The sequence below is a fragment of the Suncus etruscus genome, chromosome 4, assembly GCF_024139225.1.
Source record: "Suncus etruscus isolate mSunEtr1 chromosome 4, mSunEtr1.pri.cur, whole genome shotgun sequence".
Taxonomy (NCBI): domain Eukaryota; kingdom Metazoa; phylum Chordata; class Mammalia; order Eulipotyphla; family Soricidae; genus Suncus; species Suncus etruscus.
Window position 1 is genome coordinate 80,098,477 of NC_064851.1, and position 16,865 is coordinate 80,115,341.

A 16,865-nucleotide genomic window follows, 5' to 3' on the forward strand; every position below is an offset into this window, starting at 1 on the left:
AACAAACTACTGAATGGATAGCTCTAAGGATTGGAATGCCTGTTGGACTCCCCAAGTTCAATACCCAGTATCACAGTCCTGCAAATACCTCTAAAAGTGGCTCTGAAAAACAAACTGAAGAAGGATGAGATTTCTCACTGGTTAAATTTAAGTCACTTAGTGTCAGTGAATGAAAAAGTCCAGTAAGCAATTATATATCTATGTACTAAACTTTGAAAAGAGGTTGGGAATTGACAGCTAAAATACATATAAAATAATGAAATGGAGACAGAACAAAGGATGAGAACCAAAAACAGATTAGCTTTGCCTTCGCTAGTCTTTTTGATAGAGAATGGTTTATTACCTTTGTCAGAATTTGTGGCTAGTTACATTTTCAAATTTAAGAGCACTTCAGTGAAACACAATTTCTGTGCATTTTAGTGATTCTTTTTTAAAGTACAGGTGGGTGTCTGCTTTGCAGTGCTTTGTTAGCTCTGACTTTAGGACCTCACTGCACAAATGAAGAACTCTTTATAAGAGAAGACTTATGGGAAAACTTCACAATGGACAGTGGTAAAAAGCACCTGTAGTTGAAATAGATTTGATGCCCATCTCACTCCTTTGCCCTGGCAGAGAGTTTGTCAGTAAAAAACTAAAACTTTGCAAGTCAGGGAGATGAAAGTAGTCGGGACAGGGATTCCTACCTTTCTAGAGGTCACTAATGGCAAAATAGTTCAGGGCTCGTGTGTATAGTGGAGTTTATATTGTGCATATTTCTGCACCATTGTGACAATCTTGGTCATGATAAGTGGTGAAAAAATAGGTTAAGTTTTTTATTTTATTAACTATAGAAGCTGGTCTCTTTACTTTCTGAAGAATTGATTTGACTGGCAAGGTGGCTATCAAAGCAAAAGCACCTTAACATTAGCATGCTTTCAAGTGGCTATCTTAAAACCAAGTAGAAATTAGTATTTATTTTTTTAAAAAAGGCTTACTCTCCATTCTAATTCATTTCTGTGAAATATGGTAATATGATCTGAGAAATAGTTACTGGGCAAGACTTAGCATAAGTTCTTTGCTGTTTGATTGTTCTTTGTATACATTACATACTGTAATGCCAATGGCAGATTTAAAGGGGTGAGGGAACTTCATTTTTTTTTTTTCTAAATGCAGTACATCAGAATCTGAAGAGCTTGTGGAAGGCGTGGGGGGCTTCGCCTACCTTCTGCAGCCTATACATACAGTATTCTGAGTCATTGAATCACAGGATGGGGTTTTGGTGAATATGACTCACAGGATGGCTTGAAAATCATGGTGTCATGCTGTTTCTCTTCTGGTATTTAGATTTTTATGGAAAGATGCTTTCCCTCTCCCTCATGTCTATTGTTTCTGCCTGTAGGTCACAGTAAAGCTGTCAGAGACATCTGTTTTAACACAGCAGGGACTCAGTTCCTCAGCGCAGCTTATGACAGATACCTTAAACTCTGGGACACTGAGACAGGTAAGAACTTGGCTTCTACTAACACAGATTTATCTTATTAATTCACATTTGTGAGTGAAACCATGTGAGAGGCATTCTATGACAAAATGGAACCTTCTCAGACTTTGGATTTTTATACCATTGATTTCCATTGAGATCAAAAAATAATGATAGAGCTATAACTTAGCTATGTTAAAAACTTAAAACTTTGGTTTCCACCAAATACTACTTACTTACAAAGCAGGCATAAACAAGCAAATTTGTACTGATGGTTTTCTCCTCACCTGGCATATGTAATTTAAGCTTAATATCTGATGAACACAAACTGTATTGCCCAAATTGATGAAAATTTAATTCTAAAAAATCTCTTTGGGCTAGTTGGTTTTTATGTAGTCTCAGACGTACAGGTGTACAGTTGCATCAGCGTTTATGTTTACAATGATTTAATATGATTAGAGAACCATCGTTCATTTCAAGGATAGCTGTTTTAAGGATAGCTAACGTTTACTGAACACTTTTTCAGGATTATAAGAATTAGGTTAAGCTTGTGCCACTTACAATGGCAGTATTTCATTGAATTCATCAAATCTCCCTGTGAGATAAATACTATTATTTCAATGAGGAAGCAGGCTTAAATGGAGTTCAAACCACAGCCACAGCTTTTTTTTTTTTTTTTTTTTTTGGTTTTGGGGCTACACCCAGTGACTCTCAGGGTGTCACTCCTGCTACGCTCCTGGCTTGGGGGACCATATGGGACGCTGGGGATCAAACCTTGGTCCATCCTAGGATAGCGCAGGCAAGGCAGATGCCTTATCGCTTGAGCCACCGCTCTGGCCCCAAACCACAGCTTCTCTAATGCAAATTCCATTATCATAAAACTCACTTCTTACTCCAGCTGCATGTCAAAATCACCTGGAGAGCTTTATTAAGCTGCAGACAAATTTACTAAACGTACTTTTAATTAAAATCTTTGAAAAGGAACAATGTGGTTTATATTATAGTACAGAAGAAGCAAGCTGCCATTCTTCAAAATATATTAAGCAAATGATCTCTAGGTCTTAATCTAGAGTTATCTTTAAGTGGTTATTCTTATCTAGTTTAACTTGGATTTTTGGTTTTAGGACAATGTGTATCAAGATTTACAAATCGGAAAGTACCATACTGTGTCAAATTTAATCCTGATGAAGATAAGCAGAATCTCTTTGTGGCTGGGATGTCTGATAAAAAGATTGTGCAAGTAAGTTTTTCTTTTTCTTTTTTTTTTTTTTTTTTTTATAGGAGCCACACCTGGTAGTGTTTCAGGGCCACAAGGGCCACAGACAGTGAATGGTACTCAGCGGCCACCAGGGCTATACGCAGCAGTGCTTATGGGGTCATGGAGTGCCAGAGATTGAACCCAGTTTCTACTAGGCATGTGCCTCTCTGATTCAAGCAATCTCCTTGGCCCTATTTGTCTTTATGTAGTGGTTTTTATTAAGAGTGAAATGTATGATATATCAAGAGGATGGAACAAAGGAGTATATTTAACTTGTCTAGCAGTTTGCTACTTTTAGGAACTGCTAATGTTCTAATCTAGTTGGAAAATTAATTTCATAGAAGCATAATGATCTCTTTCCATTTTTCATAATTATCATTTTTTTTTGTAAATCTGATCTTTTCATTTTTCTTATTTGATACACAGTGGGACATTAGAAGTGGAGAAATTGTACAGGAATACGATCGGCATTTGGGAGCTGTCAACACTATTGTTTTTGTTGATGAGAATAGGAGATTTGTGAGCACGTCCGATGATAAGAGCTTAAGAGTTTGGGAATGGTGAGTGTCTCAGTAAAAATAAAATTGATTAATAGTAAACACTTAAAATATGTAGGCAAATACAAAACTTGATAGCATGCCTATTTGTGCACCTGTGATGTCTGCTTTACCTATAAAAGTGTTTTAACTAGATAGTTAAATGTCTAGAATATGGAAATAATTTAAATATGCTACCTCCCATAGTCTTTGGAGAGTCTATCTGAAGGATATGTGTGTGGTTTTGGTTTTGGTTTTGATTTGGGGCTACACATGGTGGCTCTCAGGGGTTACTCCTGGCTCTACGCTCAGAAATGACTCCTGGCAGACTCGGGGTATCAAATGGCATGGCAGGGATCGAACCCTGGTTAGTCTCGTGAAAGGCAAATATCCTGCCTGCTGTGCTGTCACTCGAGCCCCAGGATATGTTTCTGACAGCGCACATTTCATACTGTCTTACTTGTTTTTGTTGTTTTTGTTTTTTGTTTTGGGGTCATACCTGGCAGTGTTCAAAAGTTACTTCTGGCAGTGCTCAGGGGACCATATGGGATACTTGAGGATCAAGTAATAGTCAACTGCATATGCACAAATCAAGCCCGTTACCTGCTGTACTATTTTTTTGAGCCCCTATTTTACTTTTTTTTTTATTAATTACGTTATCTTTACAAAAGGAGTGAAAACTTTGGGTCACAAATGAATAGACTATTGATTTCACTAGGTATTGATCATAAGATCTGACCACACATAAACCAAAGAAGATATTAAAAAGTCTGTTATAATTTTTTAATGTCTTCATTATTATTTAGCACTGAAAATAAAATGTTTTATTTATAGAATATCTCCACTATTTCTTGAATTGTTCTATTTTCCGGGTGGGTGAGTGGGTGTGTGTGTGTGTGTGTGTGTGTGTGTGTGTGTGTGTGTGTGTGTGTGTGTGTGTGTGTTCTATTTTCCTGGGGTGTGTGTGTGTGTGTGTTTTCCGAAAAACAAGAAATAGTACAGCTGTTTCCATGTTTCGTAGTTTATTTGAAGAGAAATGCATAATAATCTTTTTGTTAAAAAGAATGTTTCCATGAACATAGCTTGCTTTTTTGGTCAGATATAAAGCACTGCTCCACCATGAGCTAGAGAGTTTTCCTACCTTCAGAAGGTGGTCTGCTTTAGGACCAGAGGAAGCCTGGAACAAGAGCCAACAGATTCCTCCATTAGAAACCTGAGCAGCTCCTTAACCATTGTTAGGGCAATTTGGGTAAATGAAGACTTAAAATGATTAGTTGCCAATTCTCCCACCTTCACCATTGCTATATCTCTGTAATTAACCCCCATCTGTGTAGAGTTGACTGTATTTTATCTAAAACATTTAATATTCTCCTTCAAGTTAGTGGTTTGAAGCTATCATATAACTAAAATCTTCCTTGCCTCAGAAATGAAGTTTGAAGCTATCATATAACTAAAATCTTCCTTGCCTCAGAAATGAAGCCTCAGAAATGAATACTAAGAATATGGGGGCCGGAGAGATATCCTGAAGGTAGGGTGTTTGCCTTGCATGCAGAAGGACGGTGGTTTGAATCCCAGCATTCCATATGGTCCCCTGAGCCTGCCAGGTGCGGTTTCTGAGCATAGAGCCCGGAGTAACCTCTGAGCTTTGCTGGTGTGACCCAAAAACAAATAAAACAAAAAAAATACCAAGAATATTGTGGTGGGCCCGGAGAGATAGCACAGTGGTGTTTGCCTTGCAAGCAGCTGATCCAGGACCAAAGGTGGTTGGTTCGAATCCCGGTGTCCCATATGGTCCCCCATGCCTGCCAGGAGCTATTTCTGAGCAGACAGCCAGGGGTAACCCCTGAGCACCGCCGGGTGTGGCCCCCCCCCAAAAAAAAAAAAAAAAAAAAACCAAAAAAGAATATTGTGGTAAGAATACTTTTTATATGACTCACATTAAGGCTATTTGCATAATACTCCAGAAATTATTTTGTTTATTTTCTTTAACCATTTTCTTTTTTTTTTTATTTAAACACCTTGATTACATACATGATTGTTTAACCATTTTCTTATAGTTAACTTTCAGATGTTTCTGTCTACAGATCACACTTTATTTTTAAATAGGAAATGTCATAAAAGAAATTGGTAAATTCTTAAATGCTGTACCAATTATAGCTCTAAAAAACAGTTTATGCCTTCAAAAATAGAATAGAGGTCAGCCAAATGTTTGTATTAAATTAGAGGTAAGATTAAGATGCCTTCTTGTTTTCCCAGTTAAGGGCTTATAAATACTCTTAAGTCAATACTTTGACCTGCCTTCAATGTCCTCGCTCACAGTTGGAGCCTCCTCCTCAGTCCACTCTCAAGAATGGTGCCCCACCACCACTCCCTCCACACATCCCAGACTGCTCTTTGCTTGCTGCAGCTTGAGGCCTTATTTTAGTGTGTTCTTATTTATTCCTCTTCCTTTAAAGTTCTTAACCAGGAGAGAAATTAGTAGTCATGTTCTCCATCTGGCCCCAGCACCACCACCACCCACCATATACTGACTAGCTAAGGAAGTCCTTCTGGTCACAGTTATTGATATTATTTATTGAGTCCTTTCTGTGTGCTAGGCAGATTGGGCATTTTATATGAACTATGCAGCTGATGTGCAGGGCCATTATTGAACTTGGAATTTTGTTATCCCCATTTTGGATAAGAAATCCAAGTTAGATTAAGTCACATGCCTGAGATTTCATAAGATATGAAAGGGTCAGAATTCAAACTTAAATCAAATTGATTCCAAAACTTAATTTGATGGGGGCTGTTTTGAATGCATTTCTTTTTAGCCTTCTTGACCTCTGATTGACAAAATGTAATATATTAAGTGTAGAACATAATGATTTGATACATGTATGCATTTCAAAAAGAATAGAGAGCCATGGAATGAAAATAGCTTTTCTCCTGCTTGGAGGGTCTGGAAGGAATAAATCTGAAAATCAGTGGCATGTTGGACACAAAACCACCTCAGATTTTCTAGAAAGGTCCTTCAACAAGAACAGTTCACCCAGAAATCAATTTTTTTTCTTTTTCTTTTTTTTTGGGGGGGTGTGGGGGCACACCCAGTGATGCTCAGGGGTTACTTCTGGTTATGCGCTCAGAAATCGCTCCTGGCTTGGGGAACCAAATGGGATGCCGGGGGATCGAATCACGGCCCGACCTAGGCTACTGCCGGCAAGGTAGCTGCCTTACCACTCTGGCCCCCAATTTTTTTCCTTTTTGGCTTTTGTGTTTGTTTTTGTTTGTGGTGCTGAGTCAGGGCCTCATAGTTGTAAAGCATGCACTTGGCCACAGAAGCACATCTCTTCAAATTGCTTTGGTAACAGTACTGGTAGCTTGAATGGGAGAGTAAAGGGGTCCCTCCTAACTCCAAATGAAAACTGACCAGCTAGAGTAGTTCAGTAAAAGGAGAGAGCAAATGCAAATACACTTGGTTTTATTAAACAATACCATGTAGACCGTATTGCAGTTTTAAATTAAATTAGACTGGGCCATAGTTTTTTAGTATAGCAGGTAGAACACTTGCCTTGCACACGGCCAACTTGAGTTCTATCCCCAGTATTCCATTTGGTCCCTAGAACACTGCCAGTAGTGATTCCCATGTACAAAACCAAGAAGTATAAGCCCTGAGCATCCCCAGGTGTGACCCCCAAAAAACAAATAAATAAAAGTATAATTAGATACTTAGAGACCTCTGGTTTTCTTTTTTTGTTTTTTTGTTTTTGTTTTGGGGTCACACCCAGCGGCACTCGGGTTCCTCCTGGCAGACAGGGGGACCATATATGGGTTGCCAGGATTTGAACCACCATTCTTCCTATATCAGCTGTGTACAAGGCAAACACCCTACCGCTGTGCTATCTCTGGCCCCAGACCTCTGGTTTTCTTTTTTTTTTGGTTTTTGGGCCACACCCGTTTGACGCTCAGGGGTTACTCCTGGCTATGTGCTCAGAAATCGCCCCTGGCTTGGGGGGACCATATGGGACGCCGGGGGATCGAACCGCGGTCCGTTCCTTGGCTAGCGCTTGTAAGGCAGAACCTTAGCTCTAGCGCCACCTTCCCAGCCCCAGACCTCTGGTTTTCTAAGGACTAATAAATCAATGAAATTCATTAATATGTTTTCTGAAGGCATTTATTCTGTTAGGATATTATTCAGAGCAAGAAAGATAGCTTAATGTTTTGAATGTGTGATTTATATGTATATATAGATACATCTAAACATAAATATAACAGCTATATATATATTCCCCGCTAAGTAAAGGCTTTTTTTTTTCTTTCAGAAATTAGCACTGTTTACTTTCATCTTAAAAATTCTGCTGATTTTTATGATTTTTTTAAAGTAATTTCTGAACTAAGAATTCTTTATAAGATGTGTGTTTTTAGGGCTGGGACGATAGCATAGCAGTAGGGGATCTGCCTTGCACACGGCTGATCCAGGACGGACCTTGGATCTATCCTGACATCCCATATGTTCCCCCAAGCCAGGAGCGATTTCTGAGCGCATAATCAGGAGTAACCCCTTAGCGTCACCGGGTGTGGCCCAAAAAGCAAAAAAAAAAAAAGATGTGTGTTTTTAGCCTAATAATACTGAGTTCATTTTTAATTAGGAAAGTGTTGTTATTAAATATACCTTTCTAGTAGAAAATTTTGGTAGAGGTAATGAATTTCATAGAGTGATTAAATTTGTTTCTGGATTATAGAACTCATTGTACAAGAGTTCTTGAAATAAAGGGTCTATGTAAGTTGTTTAATTTTAGTAAATCATTCATTGATGTGAACCTGGTCTATGATGAATTTCATTTAGAAAAATCTCTCTTTACAACATCTTAACTCATGTAAAATAGCCACAGTGACTAAATATTAGAAAAGGGTCAAATGTTTTCTGGATTGAGGTTCTTTTTAACACTTTTTGCTTGTTCTTAATGTCAGTTGTAATTAGTACCTTAGCAGTGGTAAAGTTTGAATATTTATCAAATAATTGGGTACTGTTCTTAAGTTGTACTTGAATCTTTTTGTCCAGCCAAGATTCTGACCATTTTTTTCTGATGGATACAATGATAGAGAAAATCCTTACTAAAGGCAAATCATTATTTTTCAGTTAATAAGTACTAGCGCATGTACCAGAATTTGAAATTGAAATTGCTATTTTATAGTCTGTGTTACTCATTAGATTGCATTTATTACATATTCATGTGTTAAAAACATTTGTTCTTGTGAAAAGCAACTAGAACTGAATTACTAAGAAAGTGTGTTTTAGCATTACTGTTACTAAGGTAAACTGGTTTGGGGTGGTGGAAACATTGAAGCTTTAAGCGTGCAGTGTATGTAACTGCACCTTTCCCATTACTAAAGTGACTTCATTATTGAGAATAGTCAAGATGAATAGTTGTTTAGGGCTTCCAATGATGAATTTAGGCAACTAGGTTGGGATGGTTTTTTCTCTTACCCTCTTACCCTTTCTTGGGATTTTTCTTAATGGCTTTCTCCTGCTTTTCCACTTTTGGAACATATTATTTATAAACTGAAAATAGAAGCTGTCCATAAGGCTGAAAAGGGAAAGTACAGGAAGTAGGGCACTTGCCTTACATTTGGCCAACATCCTATATGATTCTGTCCCCTGAACTCCATATGTTTGTTCCTTAAGCATTACCAGAAATAAACCTTAAGCACTTTCTGAAGAAAGGGGGAGGGGGGAGGAAGCAGAAGCAGCTGTGCAGTATCTAGCACTTAATCTCCTTTACCCATCCAGAAATCTCAGGTTCTATCTAGATGGACCTGCTTGCAAATTCTGTTCATCTTTACCTGTGAAAAACTAACACTGCTGAGGGCTCTTTTGCATTCTCAAAAAAATTGGCAAAAGAGCCAATTAAGACTGATTGGCGGGGTGGGGACAAAAAAAAAAAAAAAAAAGACTGATTGGCTGGTAAAGGCAAAACACTTCCCCATAGGATAACCAGAGATGGTATTCTTCAACCTACTAAGGGTCATTTTTAGAGGAGTTAGTTGATTATTAAGCAACTGTTAGTAACAGAATTTCTTCTTCCATAAAAAAGCCAAAGTCTAAAATTTAAATAGAGCATTAAGATGAAAAGTGCAAAACTTATAATTATCATAGAAAGTCAGTTGTGAAGTTGGTGATTTAGAATAGCAGTGTCGTTCTGTGACTTTCTTTCAGTCAATTTCACTAAAGGTCTTAAATATATCATTTCAGGACGGCCTTCCTTTGTTTTAGAAATGGTCTTCTAAGGGGACATTTTTAAACTTACTTATTCTGCTGTACTATTTTTAATTTTTAGGGACATCCCTGTGGATTTTAAATATATAGCAGAACCCAGTATGCACTCTATGCCTGCAGTGACTTTATCTCCAAATGGTGAGTTAGTAGATAGGCATTTGTAAATGTGCCTCTAAGACACAGTTTGATTTCTGTATTTAAAAGAACATTGGCCCTTCTCTCCCAAGGGAAGGTTGTCAAATAAGCATAAAAGAAACAGTGATTTGTAACTAACATTGATTAAGCATCTTCGTGGGGGAAGTAGGGTTTTTCTTCTAATAATTCTTCCAGCATAATCATAGCCAGCCGTTCTTTTAATGGATTTATCATGAGTTCTTTTCTTTCAGGGACAGAAAATGTTAGTCTGATTTCCCCATAATGAAAACACCTTAGCAATTTACTATTTAAAAAGTTCTTATGAAAATAAAAAGATAAATCTATGTAATGTGGTTTCTACACAACAAGCTATTACTTCTTACATATTCGGTAATTTGTCTTAGAGTGAATACTGACTGTATACTGAAATGATTGATTATAGCTTTTAATGAGGGTATGTAGGGGGAGGATTTGATGCTTGTGCCACAACAGTGTTACCTCATAGCTTCTGTGAATGTAGAGGAGAGGAGAGTAAATAGTTTGGTTCTTCCTTTGGAACGTCTATGGAAAAATTAGTGATCTTTTGTCAGGTGCTATATGATTTTTAGGAAAAAGTTGCTCTAATAATTGTTTCTATATTTTCTGACACCCTCTATAGTTCATGTGTTGTAGATTCTAGTTTTGGGGGTTTTATTTTCTTTTGGTTTCTCTCAGCACTCCCAGTTCAGTGCTAGAGGTTGAACCCAGGCCTTCTGCATAGTAAGCTTTGAGCTTTCTATCCCTGAGTGGTATATTTACCATCCATTATAGCTTTTAGGCTCATTTTGAGCAAGGCTATTTACCCACTTAAACTGTGAACACTGTTTAATGTATACAAGTATATACAGGATGCAAGAAGATACCATAGTTTCAGGGTTTTAGAGTCTTCAATGCATCTTGGCCTTCACCCTTGCTATGATTTTGTTTTGTTTTGTTTTGGGGCCACACCTGGTAATGCTCAGGGGTCACTCAGAAATCGCTTGGGGCTTGGGAGACCATATGGGACACCAGGATCAAACCCAGATCTGTTCTGGGTCAGCTGCATCCAAAGCAAAGGCCCTACCACTGTGCTATCACCCCCCTACTATGAATATTTTAAGTCAATTTTTTTACTTTTATTTAATAATCTTAGTTTCTTTCACCTCAAGTTACTCCTTCCTTTTTCTATAATTGTTTTTTATCCACATGATTCTTTTCTTGCTACTTTTGTTGTTATTACAATTCATTTTATTTCATAAAATTTTTACTTAAGTTATATTAATGCTAAACTCAGAATTTCTGTACATCCTTATTTAGTCCCAAAAAAGTGCTTAATGTGGAAAGTGTTCAATAATGTAGCATTGTTTGAGCAAGTCCATTATTTTAAAGCATAACTCTCTTACTAACAAGTATTATGTTAAATTCATTATTTTGTTATATAATGGGGAACAGAAAATATTAATGATTAAGCACTTAAAATAAAAGATCTCTTTTTTGTCTTTCCTTTAAAATAGTCTCATTCAATTTCAGGGAAATGGCTGGCATGCCAATCAATGGACAATCAAATATTAATTTTTGGAGCACAGAACAGATTTAGATTGAATAAGAAAAAAATTTTTAAGGGCCACATGGTTGCAGGTTATGCTTGTCAAGTGGACTTTTCCCCAGACATGAGGTAAGTTTCTCATCTATTAGTGTATTTAGCTCTGATTATATAAACTACTGTTATGCATTAAGTAACAACTTATAAATCACCTTCACATAGTTACATGAGATCTGTTCAGGTTGTCAGAGAGTGCCAGAAACAGAAGCAAGAACGAGTCATGAGCACTACATTTCATGGGGGTTTTTTGGTTGTTGGTTTTTTGGTTTTGTTTTTTGTTGTTTTTTTTTTGTTTGTTTTTTTTTTTTTTTTTTTTTTTTACATCTTCAACCCATTTCATTATATTGCCTGGTCTGTTATCCTTTAACTATATATTAAATTCTGGTTTGTATAGGCAGTGCCTTAGTGTCTCTGCTTTCCCAAATAAGATTAGAACAACCACTACCAGTAGTTTCTGTGCTTAAAAGAGTTTTAATTCTGTTTTGCCGTGTTAGGTTAATAACTTCATTATAGCTTTTGGGGGCTACACCTTAAACTTAGCATCTGAACATTTCTAGGTCACACTCATGCGCACAATTAGAGTCTTTAAAGTTGTAGATGAGGCTGGTGAAGACAGATCCCAGGCAAGTAGATAGCTTACAGATTCAAAATGATCCAGGAGCTGCTGTGGGGGGAGGGGGTAACTCTGATGGCCCTTTATTTTAGGTGGGAAAGTATAGTTATAAAGTATCTCTGCCAATCACGTTAGGAGGAAAACAGGAAAAGGGAAAAAGAAAAAAAAACAACAGGATAAGTGCTCTGTTAAAGGAGAAAAAATAGGGTGTGTGTTCTCTTTAAGGGAAAAACAGGATGTATACTTTTGCTCTCTGCAGTTTTTCATGCACAAAAATGAATGAAACTTTAGATTCATTTCTTATGCTTACCTAAAATACTTATGTTATAAGTAGTTCAGAAATCCCTGTAACCTTGTGTGTAATTGAGCCTTACACTCACTCATCTTATTGCTGGTCAGTCTTAAATATAGTCAAAAGATATAGGCATCCCATATGGTCCCCCAAGCCGGCCAGGAGCAATTTCTGAGCACAGAACCAGGAGTAACCCAAGTGTTGCCAGGTGTGGCCCCAAAACAAAACAAAACAACAAAAGATATTAGAAATTTACTCTCCTTAAATTTAGGAAGTTCGCAGCATCTACTACAATAGATTTTTCTAATCAGGTTTGCTAGTTCTATGTAAAATTGGTCCTGAAGTTTCTGATTGTCTAAAGCAGAGGTGGTCAGTGCCTGGCCCACACACCATAGAAGGCCAGCAAAATAAAGTCTGACCCTAGTTACCCTGTTCTGTTGCCCATATCTGAGCTGCCTGGCTTCTGATGGTGTTTTAAGTACCCTTGGCAGAAAAAATACTACCTTTTCTTGGTCTAGAGATAGAATGTGATATTCTCATTGAGATCAGTGGCCCCTGAATCTTTGAGTTTTCCAACTTAAAAGTAATTTTGTGGGGTTGGAGCAATAGCACAGCAGATAGGGTGTTTGCCTTGCACACAGCAGACCTGGGTTTGTTCCTGGGCATCCTATGGTCTACTGAGCCTATCAGTGAGTTCTAAGTGCTGAGCCAGGGCCAGGTGTGGCCCAAAAATAAAATAAATAAATAAATAAATAAAAAAGATTTTGTTTGGGGGCCATACGCAGCTTTGTGGTCAAGGATCACTCCTGGTGAGGAGTGATATAGAATACTGGGGATTGAACTTAAGTTCCCTGCAAGTGCCTTACCTGCAATACTCTGGTCCTAAAATGTTTTACTCTTAGATTGGTAACTCAATAAAGAGGTGTTTTTTGTAGAAATGTAAATTACCAACCTTATTTGCTCTGTTCTCATTAAACATTATAAGCTTGCTTTGATTTTTTTTGTTTGTTTTGGTTATGGTTAAAAATATAAAGTCTCTGTTGTTCACCTGCTTTGGCAACTGAAGGTGCTTGAATAATTGAAATTTCTTCTTTTTTTTTTTTCCCCATTGTAGCTATGTAATTTCAGGAGATGGAAATGGAAAATTAAACATCTGGGACTGGAAGACCACGAAACTCTACAGCCGGTTTAAAGCTCATGATAAAGTGTGTATAGGTGCTGTGTGGCATCCTCATGAAACATCTAAAGTCATAACATGTGGTTGGGATGGTCTCATTAAATTGTGGGATTAACGAGGTAAATACAATATCTAGGATCATTTTTGATCCAACAAAATATTTATATTTAATTTGTAAATGTGTTGGATGACAACCTGATTTACAGATTATGATTTCCTTACATGGCCTTATGAAGTTGAACTGTTATTTTAAGAAACAGAAAAACTTTTTAAATTTGGTTCATAATTTCTTTGGCCACTTCGTTTCTTTATGACATTATTTATACCAAGAACTACCTTGACTTTGTGTTTTTGAGAGGTAATTTAGTCTTATTCTGTGTTATCCCTTCGATGTACTATAAGGATCTCTTGAATCTGGAAAGAATTTCTAGTGGATGTGCCATTGTAAAAGATGTGACATAAATCAGAAAGGTATACTGTATTCTTAACCTCTTCAGCAATAAGGACAGTAAGGGACAAGACCTTTATAATTTAATATGAATCTGAAAGGAGTAAACAACCCACAATCACTCTTACCACTATTTTCAGTGGATCAAATTCTAACTTTGATTCCACATTTCCTCATGACCTATTATATATTTTTAGTTGTAAGCCAGAAATCTATTTTGATTGCAACATTCCTTTAATTAAACACTGTAAAATAAAAATCAAAGTTCTTTCCTTGACTTTCTTAATCAGTGTAGATAGGATTATATATATATTTAACCAGAGATTTACAGTATTTTTGAAGCTGGAACTCAAGAATGAGCCAAGACTTTGAATTTATTTACTGTCAGGAAGGACCTGGCTACACTTTTAAGAAATTAGCATCTCCTAGGTCATTGCTTCACAGATGTTACTACTGAAATACTCCTCATAGGAGATGATTATGAGGGCAGAATCCAAAATATCATTTTTGAAGTTGTATATTTCATTGGAGAATTATTCTGTTTGATTTGTAAATATAGTCCACATTGGGTTTTGTTTTTGTTTTTGTTTTTGTTTTTTTTTTCGTTTTTTTTTTTTTAAGAAAAATGTTAACTTTCCAAATCTTAAGTAAAATAACAGGTCAGGAAAGTGGCAGGAGTTTCCCCACAGATTCCAAACAACTCACAGTTAAGCAGTGACTAGTTTGGAAAGTGGAAAAAAAACCTTCAGATTTTCAATTGTGAAATTCAACTAGCTTTTTGAACATTGTGAACAAGTAGCACTTGAGTTTGATAAACTAGATCTCCTTTTTTTATTACAAATCTATATTTGATGTTAGCATGTGGTTTAACATATTTTGTACCACACCCAAAAGATGGATTCATGGCTACTCAGAGTACTGCTGATTTAGGGGCCAAAATCATGTTGAGTGTTGACATCCTCAGGGTATTAGCTCTGAACCCTAGACTAGTTTTAGCAGATCCTGAGAACTTCGTTGGAAAAATTAAAAATACCTCCAAAATGGCCTTTCTAGAAGACCACGCTCAATTGCTACTGAGAAAAAGAATTCCGAAGAAGTGTATTAGGAAAAAAGAAAAAGCAATAGAAATGTAATGTTGGACACAAAAATATTCTGTGAAATCGGAGTCTTCTGCCTAACTGCTGTCATTTCTGTCTCTGTTGCAAACGAGTGGCTGCCATCCCAGGAGAAGGAAAGAATTTCTTCTTTAAAGAATCGTTTCTTTAATCCCAATCACTGATCCTAACATGTGAATTACTAAAGTGTAGTGGGAAAAAAATTCATCCATTGGAACGATCTTGTTCAGCATCAGTATTGTGTACATTAAAATCATAATTACTTAATTTCGGTTTATTTTATCATGTTTTTGAATGTTTCTAACTGTATATAAAACTTTTTTTAAAAAATCGTATTTTTAAATAAACCATTTTTTGTAGAAAGTGTTATCAGAATTTTTGTGTAATCTCCTTTTTTAAAATCTATTCTCTTGGAACACCAGATTAAAGGGTTTTCAGATATTTTAATGGGTTTGATTTTATGGGAATAAATGATACTTTGGGGTATAATATATTAATAGGCTTATTCCCATTAAATAATAGAATATAGGCAGGGCTAACAGAGCAAACACTTTTGCAAGTTTAACTATTTGGTAGTGTGCAGAGTCTTGATTGTACCCAATTTAGAGCATTCTATTGACTGGGGTTCTTTTGCAGCATAGAATCTTAAAGCCAAATCTGTATGATGGTTGTCTTTTGGCTTATTTTCCTTGCTGCAGTCATCGTGTCACACCCACGACAAAATTCCTTCTTAAAAGTTAGAATTAAAGGTTTTTTTTTTTTTTTACTGCGATGTTTGATCTAATGAATATTTAAATTCTGAAGCACCAGCTGGAAATATTTTATCCTGTTAAGAGCCAAGTTTCAACATGAGATAGAACATAAAGAAAAGACACTTTTCTAAGTAGGCAAACGGGGTGATTTTGCAAGGATGCTTTGTGGGGTGAGGGTACCTTAGTGATTTTTATACCCTGGAAGATAGCACTGACATATCAAAGCTTTGGCTCTGGGAACAGGCTGCCACCAAACAATATTACTCAATGTGGAATGAGGCACCTGTCGATGGCTTTTGCTCCCAGAGATCCAGAATTCAGTTCATTAGAAGGTACAAGTGAGTTGGAGAGGTCAGATGAAATCAGATGTGGGAAATAAAGTGTAAAGTGGTATCCAGGCCCAGCTACCTTGAGCAGAGACCCAGGGAGCATTGCTCATCATTGCAAATGTTTCACAGTTTGAAAATTTTGAACAGTCAGTGCATCCAGCTTTAATTGGCATAGGTTCTTTAAGAGTGAATCAAATAATAATTGATGAAATAAATTATAAAGCAGGCAAGTTCTAAGGAACTGACCTGAGAAGAGACGATCCAATGGAAAAAAAGATGCTGTCATGCTTTCAAATGTTTGATTATTGGGTAAATAAGCAACAGGAGATGCAAATATTCTGAGTATTTTAGAATTGAGTATTTTAGTTAGAAAGCCTGTCTAGAGTACAGGCCAGTGTAGGGTGGAGAAGGACACTTGGGATATTGGTGATGGGAATGTTGCACTGGTGAGGGGTGTATATATATATATATATATATTAAATTAAAAAAAACGAAAAGGCCTCCCAATGCTTACCACAGGCTGTGTTCTTTACACTGTATAGAAAGAGGAGATACAGTAAATGCTCCCCAGGCTCTTTGCCTGGTCTGTATTGTGAATGGGGGAACAAAAAATAAAATAAAATACTGAGTATATAATACATGTATGCATACCCACTGAGAAGCTTTGTCTGCTCTTGTTTTTTATATGTGGGTCTCAAGCAGTGCTCACAAAGGCCAAGGAACTAGGGTTAGGCATCGTAAGCACCTTAACCACTGTGTGGTCCTCGCTGGAAAACTTTTTAAGAAGGTAGAATTACACCCAACTCAGTCCAGTATCAAAATTGGCACTTTCAGCAGAAACCCTCAGATAATAAGCTCATTAGAAAGAGGAACATTG

General features: G+C 36.8%; 1 protein-coding gene and 1 pseudogene across 1 annotated transcript in view; both read left to right on the top strand.

The window, feature by feature from the left end:
• CDC40 (cell division cycle 40) overlaps positions 1-13,656 on the top strand; it is a 45,191-nt gene extending 31,535 nt beyond the window's left edge. The window contains exons 10-15 of the mRNA XM_049771177.1: positions 1,379-1,480; positions 2,581-2,696; positions 3,141-3,274; positions 9,568-9,644; positions 11,190-11,334; positions 13,282-13,656. Coding sequence (XP_049627134.1) covers positions 1,379-1,480; positions 2,581-2,696; positions 3,141-3,274; positions 9,568-9,644; positions 11,190-11,334; positions 13,282-13,459 — 752 coding nt within the window. The 3' untranslated portion in view covers positions 13,460-13,656. The remainder of the gene's footprint in view (positions 1-1,378; positions 1,481-2,580; positions 2,697-3,140; positions 3,275-9,567; positions 9,645-11,189; positions 11,335-13,281) is intronic.
• Positions 13,657-16,485: 2,829 nt separating this feature from the next.
• Positions 16,486-16,598, top strand: LOC126008014 (uncharacterized; annotated as a pseudogene).
• The last annotated feature ends 267 nt before the right edge of the window (positions 16,599-16,865 follow it).